At 46.3% G+C, this 18,297-nt stretch overlaps 1 protein-coding gene across 1 annotated transcript in view; it reads left to right on the top strand.

The window, feature by feature from the left end:
* Positions 1 to 16,701, top strand: part of BCLAF3 (BCLAF1 and THRAP3 family member 3) — a 50,377-nt gene extending 33,676 nt beyond the window's left edge. The window contains exons 9-13 of the mRNA XM_068144751.1: positions 2,166 to 2,280; positions 4,094 to 4,189; positions 6,287 to 6,442; positions 10,221 to 11,232; positions 13,642 to 16,701. Coding sequence (XP_068000852.1) covers positions 2,166 to 2,280; positions 4,094 to 4,189; positions 6,287 to 6,442; positions 10,221 to 10,250 — 397 coding nt within the window. The 3' untranslated portion in view covers positions 10,251 to 11,232; positions 13,642 to 16,701. The remainder of the gene's footprint in view (positions 1 to 2,165; positions 2,281 to 4,093; positions 4,190 to 6,286; positions 6,443 to 10,220; positions 11,233 to 13,641) is intronic.
* The last annotated feature ends 1,596 nt before the right edge of the window (positions 16,702 to 18,297 follow it).

Below are 18,297 nucleotides of genomic sequence, written 5' to 3'. Positions count from 1 at the left end.
TTCAGGATATGGCTTAGTGGTCATGGCAGTTGGACTTCATGATCTTAAAGGTCTCTTCAACCTTAGTGATTCTGACACAGTCTTTCATGTACCTGGGGCTGTGTCTTCAGTGTGTAGTTGGCTTCATACCTGCCCAGGCTTATTTTTCTGCTGTTTCCAGTTGCTGTCAAAGTGGGAGGCTCAAGTTTCTCAGCAGCTTTTCATAGCTCATGTGAGATAGTGGCTATGCTCATGAACTAGTCCAGTGTGGCTCTGGTTTTGTATTAGTCAATTTTTTTGCAGCTATGAAAACTGTTTCTGCATGTACAGTGAACTTTGAGTTTTGACTTCTAATAGTCACTTTTCCCAGTGTCTGTTCTGTGTATGAGTCTGTGGTAACATCTGTCTTAGCAGTGTGCTCAGTGAAAAAAAGCAAGCAACACCTTAAAGCCAAGGCACCTAGCTATCTGAGGATGGAGCAGCATGGGGGAAAGAGACCTGGGGGTCCTGGTGGATAGAAGGATGTCCATGACCCAGCAATGTGCCCTTGTGGCCAAGAAGGCCAAGGGCATCCTGAGGTGGATAGAAGGGCTGTAATTAGGAGGTTGGGAAAAGGTCTTCTACTCCACTACTCTGCCCTGCTGAAGCTGTATCTGGAATATTGTGTCCAGTTCTGGGCCATTCAGTTCAAGAAGGACCTCAGGGAGCTGCTTGAGAGAGTCCAGCACAGAGCCACAAAGCTGCTGAAGGCAGTAGAGATCCCTGTGAGGACAGGGAGGGCTGCCCGCATTGATGGGGATAAAGATGTGCAGGGCAGTGCTGGATGCAGCCAGGCTCTGCTCAGGGTTGTCCAATGACAGGACAAGGGGCACTAGGTGCAAGCTGGAGCAGAGGAGGTTCCAAGGGATTATAGGAAAACCCTTTTCCTCGTGAGGGTGCCAGAGCCCTGGAACAGGCTGCCCGGTGGGCTGTGGAGTCTCCTTCCCCGGAGACATTCCAAACCCACCTGGATATGTTCCTGTGTGAGCTGCTCTAGGTACTCCTGCTCTGGCAGGGGGGTTGGCCTGGATGATCTTTCGAGGTCCCTTCCAACCCTTAGCATTCCGTCATGCTGTGACCTTGCCAGCATCTGGCTAGAATCTTTCCAGACGTGGCATGTTCAGTTTCAGAGGTGCTGCAGTGTGTAAGTGGAACTGCAGGAAGCGTTTCGGCCAGCGGAGGGCAGCAGTGAGCAGTCCTGGCCGGGTGAGGCAGGGCAGCCTGGTTAGCACATCAGGGTGGGCAGAATGTTTCTCTGCCTTTGCCGTGGCACAACACAACACAACTGTGCGACTGTGCAGCTGAATACGAGCCAGCAGTGTGCCCAGGTGGCCAAGAAGGCCAACGGCATCCTGGCCTGTATCAGCAATAGCGTGGCCAGCAGGAGCAGGGAAGTCATTCTGCCCTGTGCTCAGCACTGGTTAGGCCACACCTTGAGTCCTGTGTCCAGTTCTGGGCTCCTCAATTCAAGAAAGATGTTGAGATGCTGGAAGGTGTCCAGAGAAGGGCAACAAAGCTGGGGAGGAGTTTGGAGCACAGCCCTGTGAGGAGAGGCTGAGGGAGCTGGGGTTGCTTAGCCTGGAGAAGAAGAGGCTCAGGGGAGACCTTGGAGACCTTCTTGCTATCTACAACTACCTGAGGGGAAGTTGTAGCCAGGTGGGAGTTGGTCTCTTCTCCCAGGCAACCAACACCAGAACAAGAGGACACAGTCTCAAGCTGCACCAGGGGAGGTTTAGGCTGGATGTTAGAAGAAATTCTTCATAGAAAGAGAGATTGGCCATTGGAATGTGCTGCCCTTGGAGGTGGTGGAGTCACCATCACTGGAAGTGTTCAAAAAAGGATTGGATGTGGCACTTGGAGCCATGGTTTGGTTGGTTAGGTGGTGTTAGAGAATAGGTTAGACTTGATGACCTCAGAGGTCTTTTCCAACCTGGTTAATTCTATAAAATATTCTGATTCTGCTTAGTCAGAGGACTAGTGATTTGTTGAATATCACAGAAGAAAATTACTTCAAACCACTCACTTTGTACTTCAAAAGCAATGCAGGTGCTAAATTAAGGTCATTTAAAATAACCAGGTTTTGCTATGCCATGGCTTTAGGTTTGAACTGTTCCTCCTCTCTTCTCTCTCTCACATGGGCACATCAGGAACCAGCAAAGCTGCAGTCTCTCAAAATTGCAGAACTCCCAACATGATGGCTTCCAAAAGCCTATGAGGTTCATGAAGCCACCTTTTAGGAAATTTATTGGGAGACCTCATCTGGTAAGCTGAAATGTAGAATTTCAGTAGCTTTTGTCTTTGTTGTTCTTATAATATTTATTTAGTGTTTTATTGCTGCATTGTCTGTACTAATGTAGATTTGATAATCTGTGATGTCTTGCCCTTTTAAATTCCAAGTGATGCTTTATTATCAGTTAATGACAAACTCTCCAGGAGCCAGCAGTGGTCACTGGCAGCCCAGCAGGCAGCTGTGTGCTGAGCTGCATCCAGAGCAGGGAGAGCAGCAGCACAGGGAGGGGATTCTGCCCCTCTGCTCTGCTCTGCTGAGACCTCATCTGCAGCACTGCTTCCAGTTCTGGTGCCCCCAGCAGAAGAGGGACCTGGAGCTGCTGGAGTGGGTCTAGATTAGGCTACCAAGATGATCAGAGGGCTGGAGAACCTCCCCTATGGAGACAGGCTGAGATGAGGCGCTCCAGCCTCCTGAGCGTTTTTGGAGCCCTCCTCTGGACCTGCTACAGCAGCTCCATGTCCTTCCTGTATTGGAGGCTGCAGAGCTGGATGCAGTACTCCAGATGAGGTCTCATGAGACCAGAGCACAGTGGTAGAATAACCTCTTTCCATCACTGGCCATGCTGCCTTTGATGCAGCCCAGGCTGCCATTGGCCCTTCTGGGCTGCAGGAACACACAGTAGGAAAATGGCCAAACCCCCCAGGTAGAAGAGTAGCTGGAGGACCCATGGCTGTTGGACTGCAGCTGCTGTGTGTTGACACAACAATTTCAGTACTGCTTGTCTCTGTCACTTGCTTTTGAAATCATGTGGCAGGCAAGTAACCTTCAAAATGTTCTCCTGTAACACAGAGTTAAAGCAGAATCTTCTCCTGACCATTGTCCCCTGTTGGGGACATTCACTGTGAGGCTGCTGCAGTGGTGTGTGTAGTACCAGTGCAAGGATCTCCTCTGAAATATGATACCCTGTAATGACCAAATGCTAACCAGGGATGTCCATGGTACTAATCTTGTTGCCCTCTTTCCTAACTGAAGGGGTGACTGCTAGAGCAACCTGTCTGCTCACTTGCTGCATGCAAGTGGAGGCATCTGTTCTGGGAGGAGCAGGGAAGGACAACCTTAACTGGGTTGGTACCTGAGATCTCTCCAAGAGGATGGTACTCAGTAGGGAACTGCTTGAGAGAGTCCAGTGCAGAGTCACAAAGCTGCTGAAGGCAGTGGAACATTTCCCTTGTAAAGGAAGGCTGAGTGGGCTTGGGCTCTTTAGCTTGGAGAGGAGGAGCCTGAGGGGTGGCCTGTTGATAAAGATGTGCAGGGCAGTGCAGGATGGAGCCAGGCCTTGCTCAGGGATGCCCAAGGACAGGACAAGGGGCACTGGGTGCAAGCTGGAGCAGAGGAGGTTCCAAGGGAACAGAAGGGTAAACTTTTTCCCTGTGAGGGTGCCAGAGCCTTGGAGCAGGCTGCCCGGGGGGGTGTGGAGTCTCCCTCTCTGGAGACATTCCAAACCCACCTGAATGTGTTCTTGTGTGACCTGCCCTAGGTGCTCCTGGTCTGGCAGGGGGCTTGGACTGGATGATCTTTGGAGGTCCCTTCCAACCCCTGCTATTCTGTGATTCTGTGGATGGTTTGTACCATCTTTTGCTCCTGTGTGGCTCTGCCGTCACCTCAGCCAGCTGGGATTCTAGGTGCTGCTGTGGTCCCATTATTCTGGTGCCTTCAAACTGTCATTGTGTCAAATGCTACAAAAGGGAAAGAGTTGCAATATTTGTTGGTGTAGGCTGGAAACTTTGTGTTTTCTGGAATGAGTTGGCATCATGAAGCTAATATATCTGCCTGTTTTCTTCTTAGAACTCTTATTATTCGTCCAGACCAGTTGATGCTTACCCTCACAGACGCATCAGGGGACATCTTGAAAATGCAGGACCTGTCAGGAGATACTTTAAGGTATAGACCAGCTTTCATCAGCCAGGCAGAAAGGACCTGGGGGTACTGGTTGACAGCTGGCTGAACATGAGCCAGCAGTGTGCCCAGGTGGCCAGGAAGGCTAATGGCATCCTGGCCTCTATCAGCAACAGTGTGGCCAGCAGGAGCAGGGAAGTCATTCTGCCCTGTGCTCAGCACTGATTAGGCCACACCTTGAGTCATGTGTCCAGTTCTGGGCTCCTCAGTTTAAGAAGAACATTGAGACACTTGAATGTGTCCAGAGAAGGGCAACAAAGCTGGGGAGGGGTCTGGAGCACAGCCCTGTGAGGAGAGGCTGAGGGAGCTGGGGTTGCTTAGCCTGGAGAAGAGGAGGCTCAGGGCAGACCTTACTGCTGTCTACAACTACCAGAGGGGAGGTTGTAGCCAGGTGGGGGTTGGTCTCTTCTCCCAGGCACCCAGCACCAGAACAAGAGGACACAGTCTCAGGCTATGCCAGGGGAGGTTTAGGCTGGAGGTGAGGAGAAAGTTCTTCACTGAGAGAGTTGTTAGCCATTGGAATGTGTTGCCCAGGGAGGTGGTGGAGTCACCATCCCTGGAGGTGTTCAAGAGGGGATTGGCCGTGGCACTAGGTGCCATAGTTTAGTAGTCATAAGGTGTTGGGTGATAGGTTGGACTTGATGATCTCTGAGGTCTTTTCCAACCATATTGATTCTATGATTCTGTTACATAAAATGGTGATTCCATCTTGTTTGGTACCAGGGGACACGTTTTTGAAGGCATTGAATGCCATAAATACAGTGTCATCATAGACCATGTGTTTCCTTTGAAATACTGCCAGGCTTTTAGTAGGTGAGAGGACTGACAGTGGATTGAGCAGGGTTTTCCAGTACTGGATTTGGTGGAAGGGACCCTCAAGGTTATCTTGTCCAACCCCCTTGCAGTTAGCAGGGACACCTCCAACTAGATCAAGTTGCCCTGGGACACATCTGTAGAATCACAGAATTGTCAGGGTTGGAAGGGACCTCAAGGATCATCCAGTTCCAACCCCCCTGCCATGGACAGGGGTACCTCACACTAGATCAGGTTGCTCAGAGCCACATCTAGCCTGGCCTTAAAAACTTCCAGGGATGAGGCTCTGGCCAGCCTGATCTAGTGTGGGTGTGAGGTGTCCCTGCCCATGGCAGGGGTTTGGAACTAGATGATCCTTGAGGTCCCTTCCAACCCTGACTGATACCATGATGCTTGCACCACCCCCTGGGCAACGGGTTCCAGTGTCTCACCACCCTCATGGGGAAGAAATTCTTGATCTCCAATCTGAATCTGCTCTCCTCAAGCTTCTAATCCATTCCCTCTCATCCTACTACTACAAGCCCTTTAAATTATGTTGTTGATGCTGGCTTACTCTCGTGAAAGTTTGCAAACACGTTAATGTTGTACACTTTCTAATCCCTCTGAGGAAGGTACTTTCAGATATTTTAAACAGTAAGTACAACTCAGCAGTTCTTTGAGCCACAGGATAGTGGTCTGAGGAATATTAAATGGGAAATGAAGAGGCTCTGTGCTTGCAAATGCATCTTTGTGTTGTGGAGGACCGGAAGTCTTAGCTGTGTTTTAACTGTAAGTATGGAGATGGTCCAGAGGAGGACCACGAACATGATCAGGGGGTTGGAGCACCTCTGCTATGAGGACAGGCTGAGGGAGCTGGGGTTGTTCAGTCTGGAGAAGAGAAGGCTCTGGGGAGACCTTAGAGCAGCCTTCCAGTACCTGAAGAGGGCTAAAGGAAGGATGGAGAGGGACTGTTTGCAAAAGCCTACAAGGACAGGATGAGGGGCAATGGTTTGAAATTAAAGAGTAGATTTAGATTGGATGTCAGGAAGAAGTTCTTTACTGTGAGGGTGGTAGAACACTGGAACAGGTTGCCCAGGGAGGTGGTTGAGGCTCCTTCCCTGGAGATATTCAAGGTGAGGCTCAACAAGGCCCTGGGCAGCCTGATCTGGTTGCTGACTGCAGGGAGGTTGGACTGGATGACCTTTGGAGGTTCCTTATGGCCTGGACTGTTTCATGACTCTGAAGTCTTGAATTTTGGTGTCTTCATTTTGCACTTTTCTCTCCTTCCAGAGCAACTTCCCAGATGGCCGTTTGCAGCCCCATTCCAGATCAGGCTTAGTGCAGAAGGGTTTGTACATCCAGGCCAAGTACCAGCGGCTGCGCTCTGGTGGTGCCAGGGGATTCCCCACCAACAGGTTCAGAGATGGATTCTTGAGGAAAGAAAAGGTAAGTTGGCTGAATTGCTTTGTAACTAATCCATTTATAAAGGATGAATATTCATGAGGATCCATCCAGATTTTTAAATCCCCTTGGAATAAATTGGATGGGACTTTCTAGGATCTTGGCTCTTTGTACCTTTATGTGCAAACCACATCCTGCATTCCTGTTTCCTCCATGGTTGTTCCATTGGAACTTGCTTTGGGTAATAGAAAATCACAGAATGTTAGGGGTTGGAAGGGACCTCCAGAGATCATCCAGTCCAAGCCCCCTGCCAGACCAGGAGCACCTAGGGCAGGTCACACAGGAACACATCCAGGTGGTTTTGGAATGCCTCCAGAGAAGGAGTCTCCACAACCTCTCTGGGCAGCCTGTTCCAGGGCTCTGGCACTCTGACAGGGGAAAAGTTTTCCCTTCTGTTCCTGTGGCACCTCCTCTGCTCCAGCTGGCACCCAGTGCCCCTTGTCCTGTCACTGGACATTCCTGATCAGAGTCTGGCTCTGTCCTCTCAGTACTGCCCTGCAGATCTTTATCAGCAGCAATGAGGGCAGTCCTCAGGCTCCTCTGCTCCAAACTCCAAGCCCCATCTCCCTCATCCTGGCCTCACAGGAAAATGTTCCACTGCCTTCATCAGCTTTGTGGCTCTGTGCTGGACTCTCTCAAGCAGTTCCCTGAGGCCCGTCTTGAACTGAGGGACCCAGAACTGGACAGGATATTCCAGATATGGCCTAACCAGGGCAGAGTAGAGGGGGAAGAGAACCTCTCTCCACTGTCTAACCACAGCCCTTCTACTTTACCCCAGGATGCCCTTGGCCTTCTTGGCCACCAGGGCGCATTGCTGGCTCATGGGCATCCTTCAGTCCCCCAGAACCCCCAGGTCCCTTTCCCCTACACTGTTCTCCAACAGGTCAGTCCCCAACCTGTCCTGGTATAGTATCAGATTTGGTCTCTGAGATTCTTCAGTTGCCATTGTTCAGTATTCTTTCCTTGAGCTCAGCTGATCTTTCTTCCTTATTGAGAGGAGAAAATGGCCCTCTGGGTAAAGATGTTATATCCTCCTAGGCCGTGGTTTTAAATCAACATAGCAACTGAAGGGTATTAATAATGTTATATATTTTACTATGTGTGTTTCCCCTCTTTATTACATTAGCTTAAATTAATCATCTGCTTTTAAAGAACACACTGGAGTGCTGCTCTGAGTCCTACACTATATAATTTTACATCCCACACTGTATGATGTCTGTGTAAAATGGTTTGCTAAGCTCAACCTGAAATAATTCAGCCCATCTGGTTTATGATAGCTTTTGGTTGGCAGTGTCTACAGGGTGATGATAATCTCCAGCTGCAGAAGAACTTTTGAACCAGATGAGATGTTAGAGCTTTCCTGAGGATCAGTAGTTTAAAGCATTTAAAATCCTTTATTAGAATTGATCAAAGTATGATCAAAGTAGTGTGATGTTACTTGTGGCACTGGAGAATTGGATTAGTTGACCTGCACAGCCCCTTGCAGTTCTGTGTCCCTGTGTGAATTCTTGTTTGTTTTGCAAGTCTGTGTCCACCCAGCTACAAGGAAATATGCTTGCATAAGCATTTGGAGTTGGATTAGAGTTTGGTTCCTAGAGTTGTTTTAAAAAGCCTCTAGCTTACAGCCAAGTGGGAGGGAAGCAGGGGGGAAGGCCAAAAAAAGCCCAAACTGCAACCCCAAACAAAACCAACCCCCCCCAAATGACAGAAACACACACACAAGAACCCCAAACCCCAATTACCCCAGAACCACAGGAAAAACCTTACCACCACCATCAAAAAAAACCCAACAGCAAATGACTACCCCCCACCTCCACCCCCAAAGGCAAATCACCACCCTCACCCCGAGGAGAAAATCACCACGCTCACCTTCACCCCCCAGAGAAAACGACCACCACCTCCTCCACCCCACAAGAGAAAGGCACCACCATTTCCTCCACCCTCAAGAGAAATTCACCACCACCTCCTCCACCCCTTGAGAAAAGCAGCACCACCTTCTCCTCTACCCCCCAAGAGAAATTCACCACCACCTCCTCCACCCCCCCCCCAAGAGAAAACCACCACCACCTCCTTCTCCACCCCCAGGAGAAAATCACCACCATCACCTCTTCCCCCCCCAACAGAAAATCACTCCCACTCCCCCAAAAGAAAATAATCACTACCTCTACCACCCCCAAAAGGAAATCACCACCACCACCAGTCCAGAAAAAAGCAAAGAAGCAAACAAAAGCACACAACCCCCCCCATTCAAACAAAAGCCCCCCACAAACACACACCCCCCAACCCACAAAAATCAAGCAAAAAAAGATGAACACACACACACCAAAAAAAAAAAAAAAAGCCAAATCACAAACAGGAAAAAAACACCCCCAAAAAATAAAAGCCAAGGGGGAAAAAAACCCAAACAAAACAACAAGCAAGCAAAGGAAAAAAGCCATGAAAGAAATCCACACACTTTGGACAAGGTAAAGGGGGTCCTTTGTATCTGAAGTTTACTGTGAGTGCCTTCTCCACTTGCATGGCCTCTCAGTAGTCTGAGCTCTGAAGGGTAAATTGAATTGGAATTAGCAACAAAACAAAAAAATGGAGAAGGATTGTATTTTTTTTTCTCCCCCCTGAAAAAATACCAAAATTATGACCTTGTAAAATGGGCCTCAAAGTGCCAGAATTTTGTGGTAGTGAGCTTTTCCCCAGTAATTTCCAGTGCTTTTCTGTAATGACTATTAAGGTTCTTGCCTGGAACCTCTGAAACATGCTGAACACAATCTGGCTGCTGCAGATAACCATTGGAATTAGAGAAGCATAATAAGAGCTGAATATTGATATGTAGGCCTTGATGAACCCGAGTAGCTTGGAGCCGATGTCAAATCCTGAAGAGTTATTGTGACAGAGCCACTTTCTTAACAGCGTACTGATTGCTGCTTGGCTAAGAGTTAAACCCCAGAAACCTTCCTCAGATTCTAGCTTTTCTGCCCCATATTCTTCCTCTTGTAATGATTAACCTGACCTTGAGGTTTGGTTTAAACTGAGCTGAAGATCTTTATTTCACCCTTTTGAAGCAATTATGCATGTACACCCTTTAAGGGACTCTCTTTACAGTTCTGCTGTTTTAATCAAATAATCCAGTACTGAGGGAAGCTAGGATGGCTTTTTTTTCCCACTGGATCAACTTGACAGATGGAGAGAGGTGGTTCTGGCCACTTTGCTCTGGTGAGACCTCACCTCGAGTACTGTGTCCATCTCAGGAGCCCTCAACACAGGAAGGACAAGGACCAGCTGGAGCAGGTCCAGAGCAGGGCCATGAAAATGGTCAGGGGGTTGGAGCACCTCTGCTACAAAGGCAGGCTGAGGGAGCTGGAGGTGTTCAGCCTGGAGGAGAGAAGGCTCCGGGGAGACCTAAGATGAGCCTTCCAGTACCTGAAGGGGCTACAAGAAGGCTGCAGAGGGACTGTTTGCAAAGGCCTTTAGGGAGAGGACAAGGGACAATGGTTGGAAATGTGAGAAGAGCAGATTTAGATTGCATGTTAGAAACAAGTTCTTAACTAGGAGGGTGGTGGAACACTGGAACAGGTTGCCCAAGGAAGTGGTTGGGGTCCCATCCCTTGGAGATCTTCAAGGTCAGGCTGAACAAGGCCGTGAGCAACCTGCTCTAGTCGAGGATGCCTCTGCTTACCGCAGGGTGGGTTGGACTTGTGGCCTTGCAGGTCCCTTCCAACCCAGACCACTCTGTGATAATTATATTTTTTTTTCCTTCTCTCTGCAGGGAAATTTAAATATTGCCACAGAAACCTGAACCAAGCTGTCACCCCGACGTGGAACCAGACAACACAGCAAAGGGAACATCCGTTCAGTTTTTTTTGTTTGGACAACTTTTATCAAGACTTTAAAATAGGAGAGAAAGGAACTAACCCTGTAACTTAATGGGATTAAAAAAAAACAAGTTTATTTTTCAGTAGTGGAATGCTGCAGGCCTTTTTTTTTCCTACAGTTTTAATAATTCCTCTTTTTGAAGTACAGGATTCAACTGCAACCTTGTAGCGTGTCCCTGTAGTTCCTTTGCCATCCGAGTCTCAAGCAAAGAAGTTGTTGAAGGGAGCCCTATTTATGAAATATTTTCCCCCCTAGGCATGATGTTACAGAAGCAACCCTGAGTGGTTATGCTCAGAGGTTGCTATGTTGAAAGTTTATTGGTTAGGTAATAAAGTTTCAACAGCAACAACAACAACAAAAAAAAAGGAAAAGTCAAACAAAAAAGTGCCTGAATTGTTTTTGGTAACAGCACATTAGCTCAGGATTTTCCAAGTGATGACCTTTTAGGTTGTGCAATAGATTTTACACTTCTGTTTGTTCAGCCATTGTCCAGGTACCAGTCTTTGGAAGAATAGTATTAATCATAATAATATCCTTGGGGTTCTGATCTGTGTGTAGATAAACATTTGTAAGTTGTTCAACTATTGGAGACAACTTTCAGTATTTTGTTGGGGTTTTCGGGGGGTTGTTTTTCAAAGGAATGGTGCCAGGCAGGTATGTGATGTACTGTAGCAGTAGCTTTTAACTGCACTGAAAGCATGCTTGGGGTTTGGTAGGGGATTAGTTGGTCTGTATTCAAAAGGATTCTGTCTCATGAGATGATTTTTGTTTTCCCTGCTGTATGACATTTCTTGACCAAGCCACATGTTCTCTAATCTTTTTTCCCCCTCATAAAATGACTTGGTGATTTCCTGGATTCTGAAATTGGAGCCTGAAGTATTTAATTACAACAACAAAAAACAAAGGTAAGTGTTCATAAGCTTCTGACAAAGCTGCTCATAACTGAAACTGCTTTAAATGCACAGTTTGTAATGTCCTTCAAATTCCCAGTAATTCCCTGAAGCTTCCTGTACTGCAGTGCAGCCAGCAGGGTAAGAGAGGGGATTCCACCCCTTGACTCTGCTCTGCTGACACCCCACTCCAATACTGTGTCCAGTTCTGGTGTCCCCAGCATAAAAGGACACAGAGTTGTTGAAGTGAGTCCAGAGGAGGGTCATAAAGATGATCCAAGGGCTGGAGCACTTCTGCTATGAGGATAGGCTGAGGGAGCTGGGGTTATTCAGCCTGGAGAAGGCTCCAGGGAGACCTCAGAGCTGTCTTCCAGTGCCTGAAGGGACTCTACAGGAAGGCTGCAGAGGAACTTTTCATGAGGGTGTCTAGCAACAGGGCAAGGGGGGGAGCAGTGGTTTGAAGCTTAGGGAGAGCAGGGTTAGATCTTAGAAAGAATTTCTTCAGTGTGAGGGTGTTGAGACCCTGGAACAAGTTGCCCAAGAAGGCTGTGGCTGTCTCGTCCCTGGGGTATTGAAGGCCAGGCTGGATGAAGCCTTGAGAAGCCAAGTGTAGTTGAGAGGTGGGGAGGTTGGAGTAGATGAGCTCTGAGGTCCTTTCCAACCTAAGCCATTCTATGATTGTTATGCTATGTGCAAAACTCAAAACAGCCAGACAAGTTTTGTAAGCAGCTATAAACAATATTGTGCTTGTCTTTGCCTTATTATACTTGATATGTGATAGGGTTGTGTGTTTCTGTTAACAGATTTGTTCAGACTTTTTACTGCTGGTAAATTAAGGATGCATAGCAAGGAGTTTTCAGAGATGTTCTTACTTAAGAAAACATTAAGTTGTTCACCATAGCCTGGAAAAGAGAAGGCCCTGGGGAGACTTTAGAGCAGCCTTCCAGTACCTGAAGGGGGCCTAAAAGAAGGCTGCAGGGGCACTGTTGGCATAGGCCTGCAGGGGTAGGATGAGGGGCAATGGTGTGAAATGAGAGGATTTAGATGGCATGTTAGGAACAAATTCTGTACCACGAGGGTACTGGATCGCTGCAGCAGGTTGCCCAAGGCAACAACTGAAGCTCCATCCCTGGAGATCCTCAAGGTCAGGCTGGCCAAGGCTCTGAGCCACCTGATCTAGTGGAGGAGGTCTCTGCTGACTGCAGAGTGTTTGGACTAGATGACCTTTGGAGCTCACTTCCAATCCAAACCATTCTATAAGCTCCATGATTTCCGAGACAGCATTAGTCATGTAGAATGCAGTCCAGTCTCCGGGGATAAATGGTCAGAATCCTAATCCCGAGTAGGTGTACAGTCAGAGGAATTTCTTTTGCAGGGGTCAGGAAGTGATTTCTGCATGCCTGCTTCTGTAACTTTTTTTTCCCCATGATGCCTTCAGTGTAGAGACTCTGAAAAGTGGCTCAGAAGAACTAAACCAGTGCCACTTAAAATATTTTCTTCACTGGGGGCACCCTGGCAGGGAGGTAGGCAGTGTGCCACATCCATTGATGTGTTTATTCCACAGCAATGCCAAATGGTTTGTTTCTAAGCCCCAAGTTTTCAGTTGAAACAGCAATCAGTAATGATTCTGCCAGTTTTTAGCTAACTTGGACACGCAGACACAACATGGGAAGGTGAAGAAAAAAAAAATTCCCTGATCAGATAGAGGCAGACACCTTTCTGCAGATAAGAAAAGACTTATTTACTGCTGCTGTCAGTGATGAATCTGGCAAAGTCCTCCTGTGCAGGAAATGAAAAGGGAAAAAAGATAAGTAAGACTTTTTAGTCTGGAGAAGACTGAGAGGAGATTTAATAAAGGTTTCTAAATATCTGAGGGCTGGGGGTTAAGAGGGAGGGGACAGGCTCTGCTCAGTTGCACCCTGGGATAGGACAAGGGACAATGAATGGAAACTACAGCACAGGAGGTTCCACCTTAACATGAGGTGGAACTTCTTCACTGTAAGGGTCACAGAGCACTGGAACACACTACCCAAAGAAGTTGTGGAGTCTTCTTCTCCGGAGCCTTTCAGGCCCTGTCTGGATGTGTTCCTGTATGACCTATGCTGGATTCTATGGTCCTGCTCTGGCAGGGGGATTGGACTGGATGATCTCCAGAGGTCCCTTCCAAACCCTAACATCCTGTGTGATCCTGTGAATGGAAACAACCATTTAAGTGAGTCAACCCAGAGTAAATATGGAGTAGCTGCAGTTGAACAGCAGCCTGCTGGCAGGGGAATATAGAGTGCAGCCTGCAGATGAGGGCAGGTTTGCCCTCAAGCTATTCACACTGCCCCCTACGTGTGCTAAAGCAGTGAAAACATGCAAGAAGTGAAACCATGTATGACACAGGGCACACTCCTGAAGCTCTCTTGTCTTCTTCAACAGGATACTACTGTTTTCTGTAAGCTTCCTGCAGTGTTCTTACCAAAGACTGGGAGAGAACTTGTGGAACAAATGGGCAAAGTGGATACATGAAGAAACTTCCAAGATGGCAGTTTTGCTGACTGTGTTTGGAAGTAGTGCTGAAGGAGTTGGATTTCAGTCAGTCAATGCTGCTTTAACCAGGTTTAAAAGTGGGACTGACTCCTGACTTTTGTGCTTTCGTATTTTACTTGTGCATGACGGAGACCTCTCTCCGTTACTTTTGTACTTTAACAGTTTAGCTTTCTTCTTCATTTCCACAACTGTGAGCAACATACTACAAATGGTGTTTTTTTTGGGGCCTGTTTACTGACTACGATGATTTGATTTTTATTCCCTCTTCTCTTGTCCACCCTTGGTCCTCAGATGAATGTCAGACAATGAAAGGTAGTCACTGTTTCAGTTGCTCTGGTTTTTAATTGATGCTGTTTGCTCAAATCACATTTTTCTTGCCAATAACTTCACTCATTTGGGATTCTGTCATGATACAACTTTTGTAAAATTCATAATGAATTCTGTGACTGGATTACATGCTAGAGGCATCTACTGTGATGTTACCTGCTGCAAGACATTACCAGGAGTTCTCTTTGTGAATTACAGAGACTTGTGTCTGTGCACACAAACACACACACACGTGCAAACCAGCTTAGTTCTTCTTTTAGCAGAGAAAATTCCTGTTGTGCTGGAATATTATGTGTGGTTGAGAGCAATGGATGAAGTTACTGATTGGCTTGTGGAGGCACAAAAAAAATGAAATGTAAGCAGGAGGAAGGTCACTTTACTTGAATAACTTGGTGCCTTTTTTTTTCCCTTGTAGAAAACACCTGCACAAAGACTTCAGTAACATCCTGCTTTTTGCATTATTTCTAATGGGAGCACAGACTGACACAGTTAATAATAATAAAGTTTAAAACCACCTTTAAAGGTGTGTAAGCCTCAGAAGAAAGCCTGTCCTCTCAGTGAAGTCTGTCACTGCACTTGCATTGGGAGGGCAGAGATAAAAATGTGATTGTGTAGGAGCCTTTCTAGCATTCTGGTTTATCCTTTGACAATAAAAATGTGAACTGCCTTTCCCTTTTGGCTGTTAAGTGCTCCTGTCATACCCTCAACTGTTCACCTGTGAAATTGATGGGGGTTTTTTAATTGCTAATCCAAAATGCAGTGGGTTTAATGGGACTGCAGTCTTCCTTTTAAGGGTCTGAAATAACAAGTTGTTGTGGTGTTAGCATTTGTATTGCTGATCTAATTGACCTCTGGTAGATTGGTTAGAATCCTCATTTTCAACTCTTGAGTTCACAAGGTTGACAAAATTCTGGGGCTAGTAAGAAGCAACACACTGCAAGGCTTCTACAAGGCTGCCTTAACTCTTACTTATGTGTTTATAATCACCTTACCTGATGGATTTAGATGGGCTGGAGATCTAGACATAAATGTCTCAAGCTCGGGTAACTGATAGCAGAGAATGGGAGTAAATTCAGCTGATTACCCATTGCATTAATGATTTACCTGCTGCCTTCTCTCCCAAGGCCTCAGAGTGGAATGCTGAATTTTCTTGATGTGAAAGAAGCTGCTTAAAAAAGGAAAAAAAAAAAAAAAGAGGAAATAAAAGAAAGGAAAAAAAAATAGAGAAAAAGAAGGGCTTACACTTTTGTGGCATTAAAACCAGGCAGAGCTCTCCAAACTTGCTTGTCCTGCATCAGAAGGTCGTGTTCTGCGATGTCTTGGAAATGGATAGTAAGAGTTGCTTGAAGAAGATGATTAAAGATTATAGCCAAGAGAGACTTGATTCCTCAGTACTCACCTTAGACTGTAAACAGAGGGAGTTCTTTAACTTCCCTGTGTTCTGAAGGGATCTTTTCCCATGCTGTGTAGAAACATGCCTCTTGCCTTTAAGCATCTGAACAGCCATCTACAAAGTTCTCTGTGGGAGACTTCAAACCTGCATCCTAATAAATCTGGAACAATAAAGGATGTTTCTGCATGTAACTCTGGCCCTTGACAGACTTCATTCCTTCGCTGCAGGATTTGAAGATGGGAGGTTCTTCACACTCCTTACAAAGGGAAAAAGAGAAAGCAAACCAAAAAGCCATTTCAAGATCTTCAAAAGCCTGCTTGTGACACTTGACTCCATAACAAACCCTCTGGATAGTGAGGAACATTTCAGTGTGTTCTGTTTCAGACTAGGTGAGCATAAATTTTCAGTGTTAGGATATCAGAGGAAAACCATTGCTGTAGCATCCTCCCTTCCTTCTGTGCATGATGGGGTTTGTTGTTCAAGGAGGGGGTTTGTTGGTTCAGCAGGGATTTAGCCATGTGGTTGAATGGCTCTCTGCTGCCTGCCACTGGAAGAGAGTTTTCTTCTGTTCACTGTTTTCCTGGCTCTGAATTTTGCCTAAGCAATCTCATGTCTTTTTACTATTTCATTTTCTGTAAATAATGCAGTAGGTTGCTTTTATTTTGTGACTGGCTTATGTCTTTATTCTTGAGGGAAGAGACAGGGTGGAAACTATTGTTAAAGAGTATGAGCTTCATGGAATAGTAATAAAAAAAAAGCCTCATTGTTTTGTTTTAAGAATAGCAGTAATTTGTTCCCCCCCCCTTACCCCCCAGTTGAATGAGGATGTGGACTAATGCCCACTTTTAAGGGATATATTATTAATGTTGACCTTATTTATACTGTAGCTTCCAGAAGGACCACCTAATTGTGTGGATGTGGACATGTATGTACACATGCAAACCATTTTAGAAACCTTCCATGTAGATATTTCTCTGAAGTGTGGCTAAGAAATGACAGTTTGAAACTACTGAAGCTGGAACTACAATGCAAATGCAGTTGAAGTCTGTAGTTATTGGAGTCCACAAGGGTGCTTTTGACAACATTGTTATCCCAGTTCTAAAAGCCTCCTTCCTGAGTATACACTGAGATGTAGGTATGTTTATATGTATGTTTAACATAGTTTATATAAAAATCAATGTAAATTGGGTTTTTACAGACAATAAATGTTTTAACAAAATTTGTACTTTATAAATAATTCCTTGATTTTTGATTCAGTAGTGATTAATGTTTGGTGTAATTTGAGAGTATTTTGCTTGATCTGTGACTTTTTCCCTACAACTATTCCTTCACTTACAGGCACCACTACAGGTAGGGCTGCCCTGCTGGGTGGAACCCTGGAATGGGTTGTCCAGGGAGGTGGTTGAGGCCCCGTCCCTGGGGGTGTTTAAGACCAGGCTGGATGAGGCTCTGGCCAGCCTGATCTAGTGTGGGGTGTCCCTGCCCATGGCAGGGGGGTTGGAACTGGCTGATCCTTGAGGTCCCTTCCAACCCTGACGATTCTAAAGGACAAGAGTTAACTTGCCCATTATTTACTTAAACTTGTCTAATCCAAACCTCTCTTTATCTTCACTGTTTGCAAATAATGTGGGCTTTTTTGGATGGTTTGGATTTTTAAATTGGTAATTTTCCTTGAGCTGGATAGTAAAACAAAATTCTTTCATATGTGGTAAGTCTACTGTGATCAGCAATATAGAATGGTTTGGAAGTAACCTCCAAAGGACATCTACTCCAAGCCCTCTGCAGTCAGCAGGGACATCCTCCACAATCAGGTTGCCCACAGCCTTGTCCAGCCTGACCTTGAATAGCTCCAGGGATGGGGCCTCAACTACCTCCCCATACAACCTGTTCCAGTGTTCCACTCCCCTAGAACTTGTTCCTAACATCCAGTCTCAATCTGCTCTTCTCTAGTTTCTCCCTTCAAGGAAGGGGGAATCCACAACTGCTCTGGGCAACCTTTTGCAGCACCTTGCCACATTTTGTATCACAGCAACTAAACCTTTGCAAAAAGATGAACGGCAAACTGTGTCAGTCCTGAAGTTCCATTGCTGCTGCAGCATGTCAGTAAGTGACTTAAAAGCAAGTTTTCACAGAAATGGTTAAAGCTTTCTTTAGGGAAAAAAAAAAAAAAAAAAAAGTTAAAATAGCTCAATAAATCAAGACTTCAGAATTCTAAATACTTCATCCTCTCATTGGCTAACCTCTAATTTTCTCTCAAACAGTTCATCACTCTCACAATTTCACAAAATGGGGATTTTCATAGCTGAGAAGCCAGCTGGAAAGATTCTCTTACACATTTTTTTACATCCCATCCCTCCCCCCCCCCATTATGCAGGGATGAGAAGTACAAAAACCTCATCCCTTAGTGGCAGTTTCTGTCTTCACGCCCAAGGAGGAGTTAATTTGGGTATGAAGGAGGCTTTGCCTTGTTTTTTTGCTCAACCTTTAATAAACATTGAAGGTGCTGGTGCTGTAAACGATATCGCCTCTACTTTTTACCTTTTCATGCCATCTTATACCGTTTTTAGTCTGCCCCTTTGCTCCGCTACTAGCAGAGGGCTCTTCTTTTTTACCTAATGGTCTTTGCCGGGGAGAAGACTTGCCTGTGACGAAGGCTCTCCCAGCCTCATTAGGTGGCTTTCTGTTCAGGAACGCTACTGATCTTCGCCAGCTGCTCCATTCAATTGTAAATGCGTCCCACCTGCCATACCTGAGAAGAACATCGAGCTGCTGCGGCTCGTCTGCGACTCTGCTCCCCTTTTATCCGAAACGCCGCCACCGAAGTC

This window comes from Melanerpes formicivorus, unplaced genomic scaffold, assembly GCF_026170545.1.
Source record: "Melanerpes formicivorus ecotype bairdi unplaced genomic scaffold, bMelFor1.0.p_v2 SCAF_11, whole genome shotgun sequence".
NCBI lineage: Eukaryota > Metazoa > Chordata > Aves > Piciformes > Picidae > Melanerpes > Melanerpes formicivorus.
This window is presented reverse-complemented; position numbering and strand designations above follow the sequence as displayed.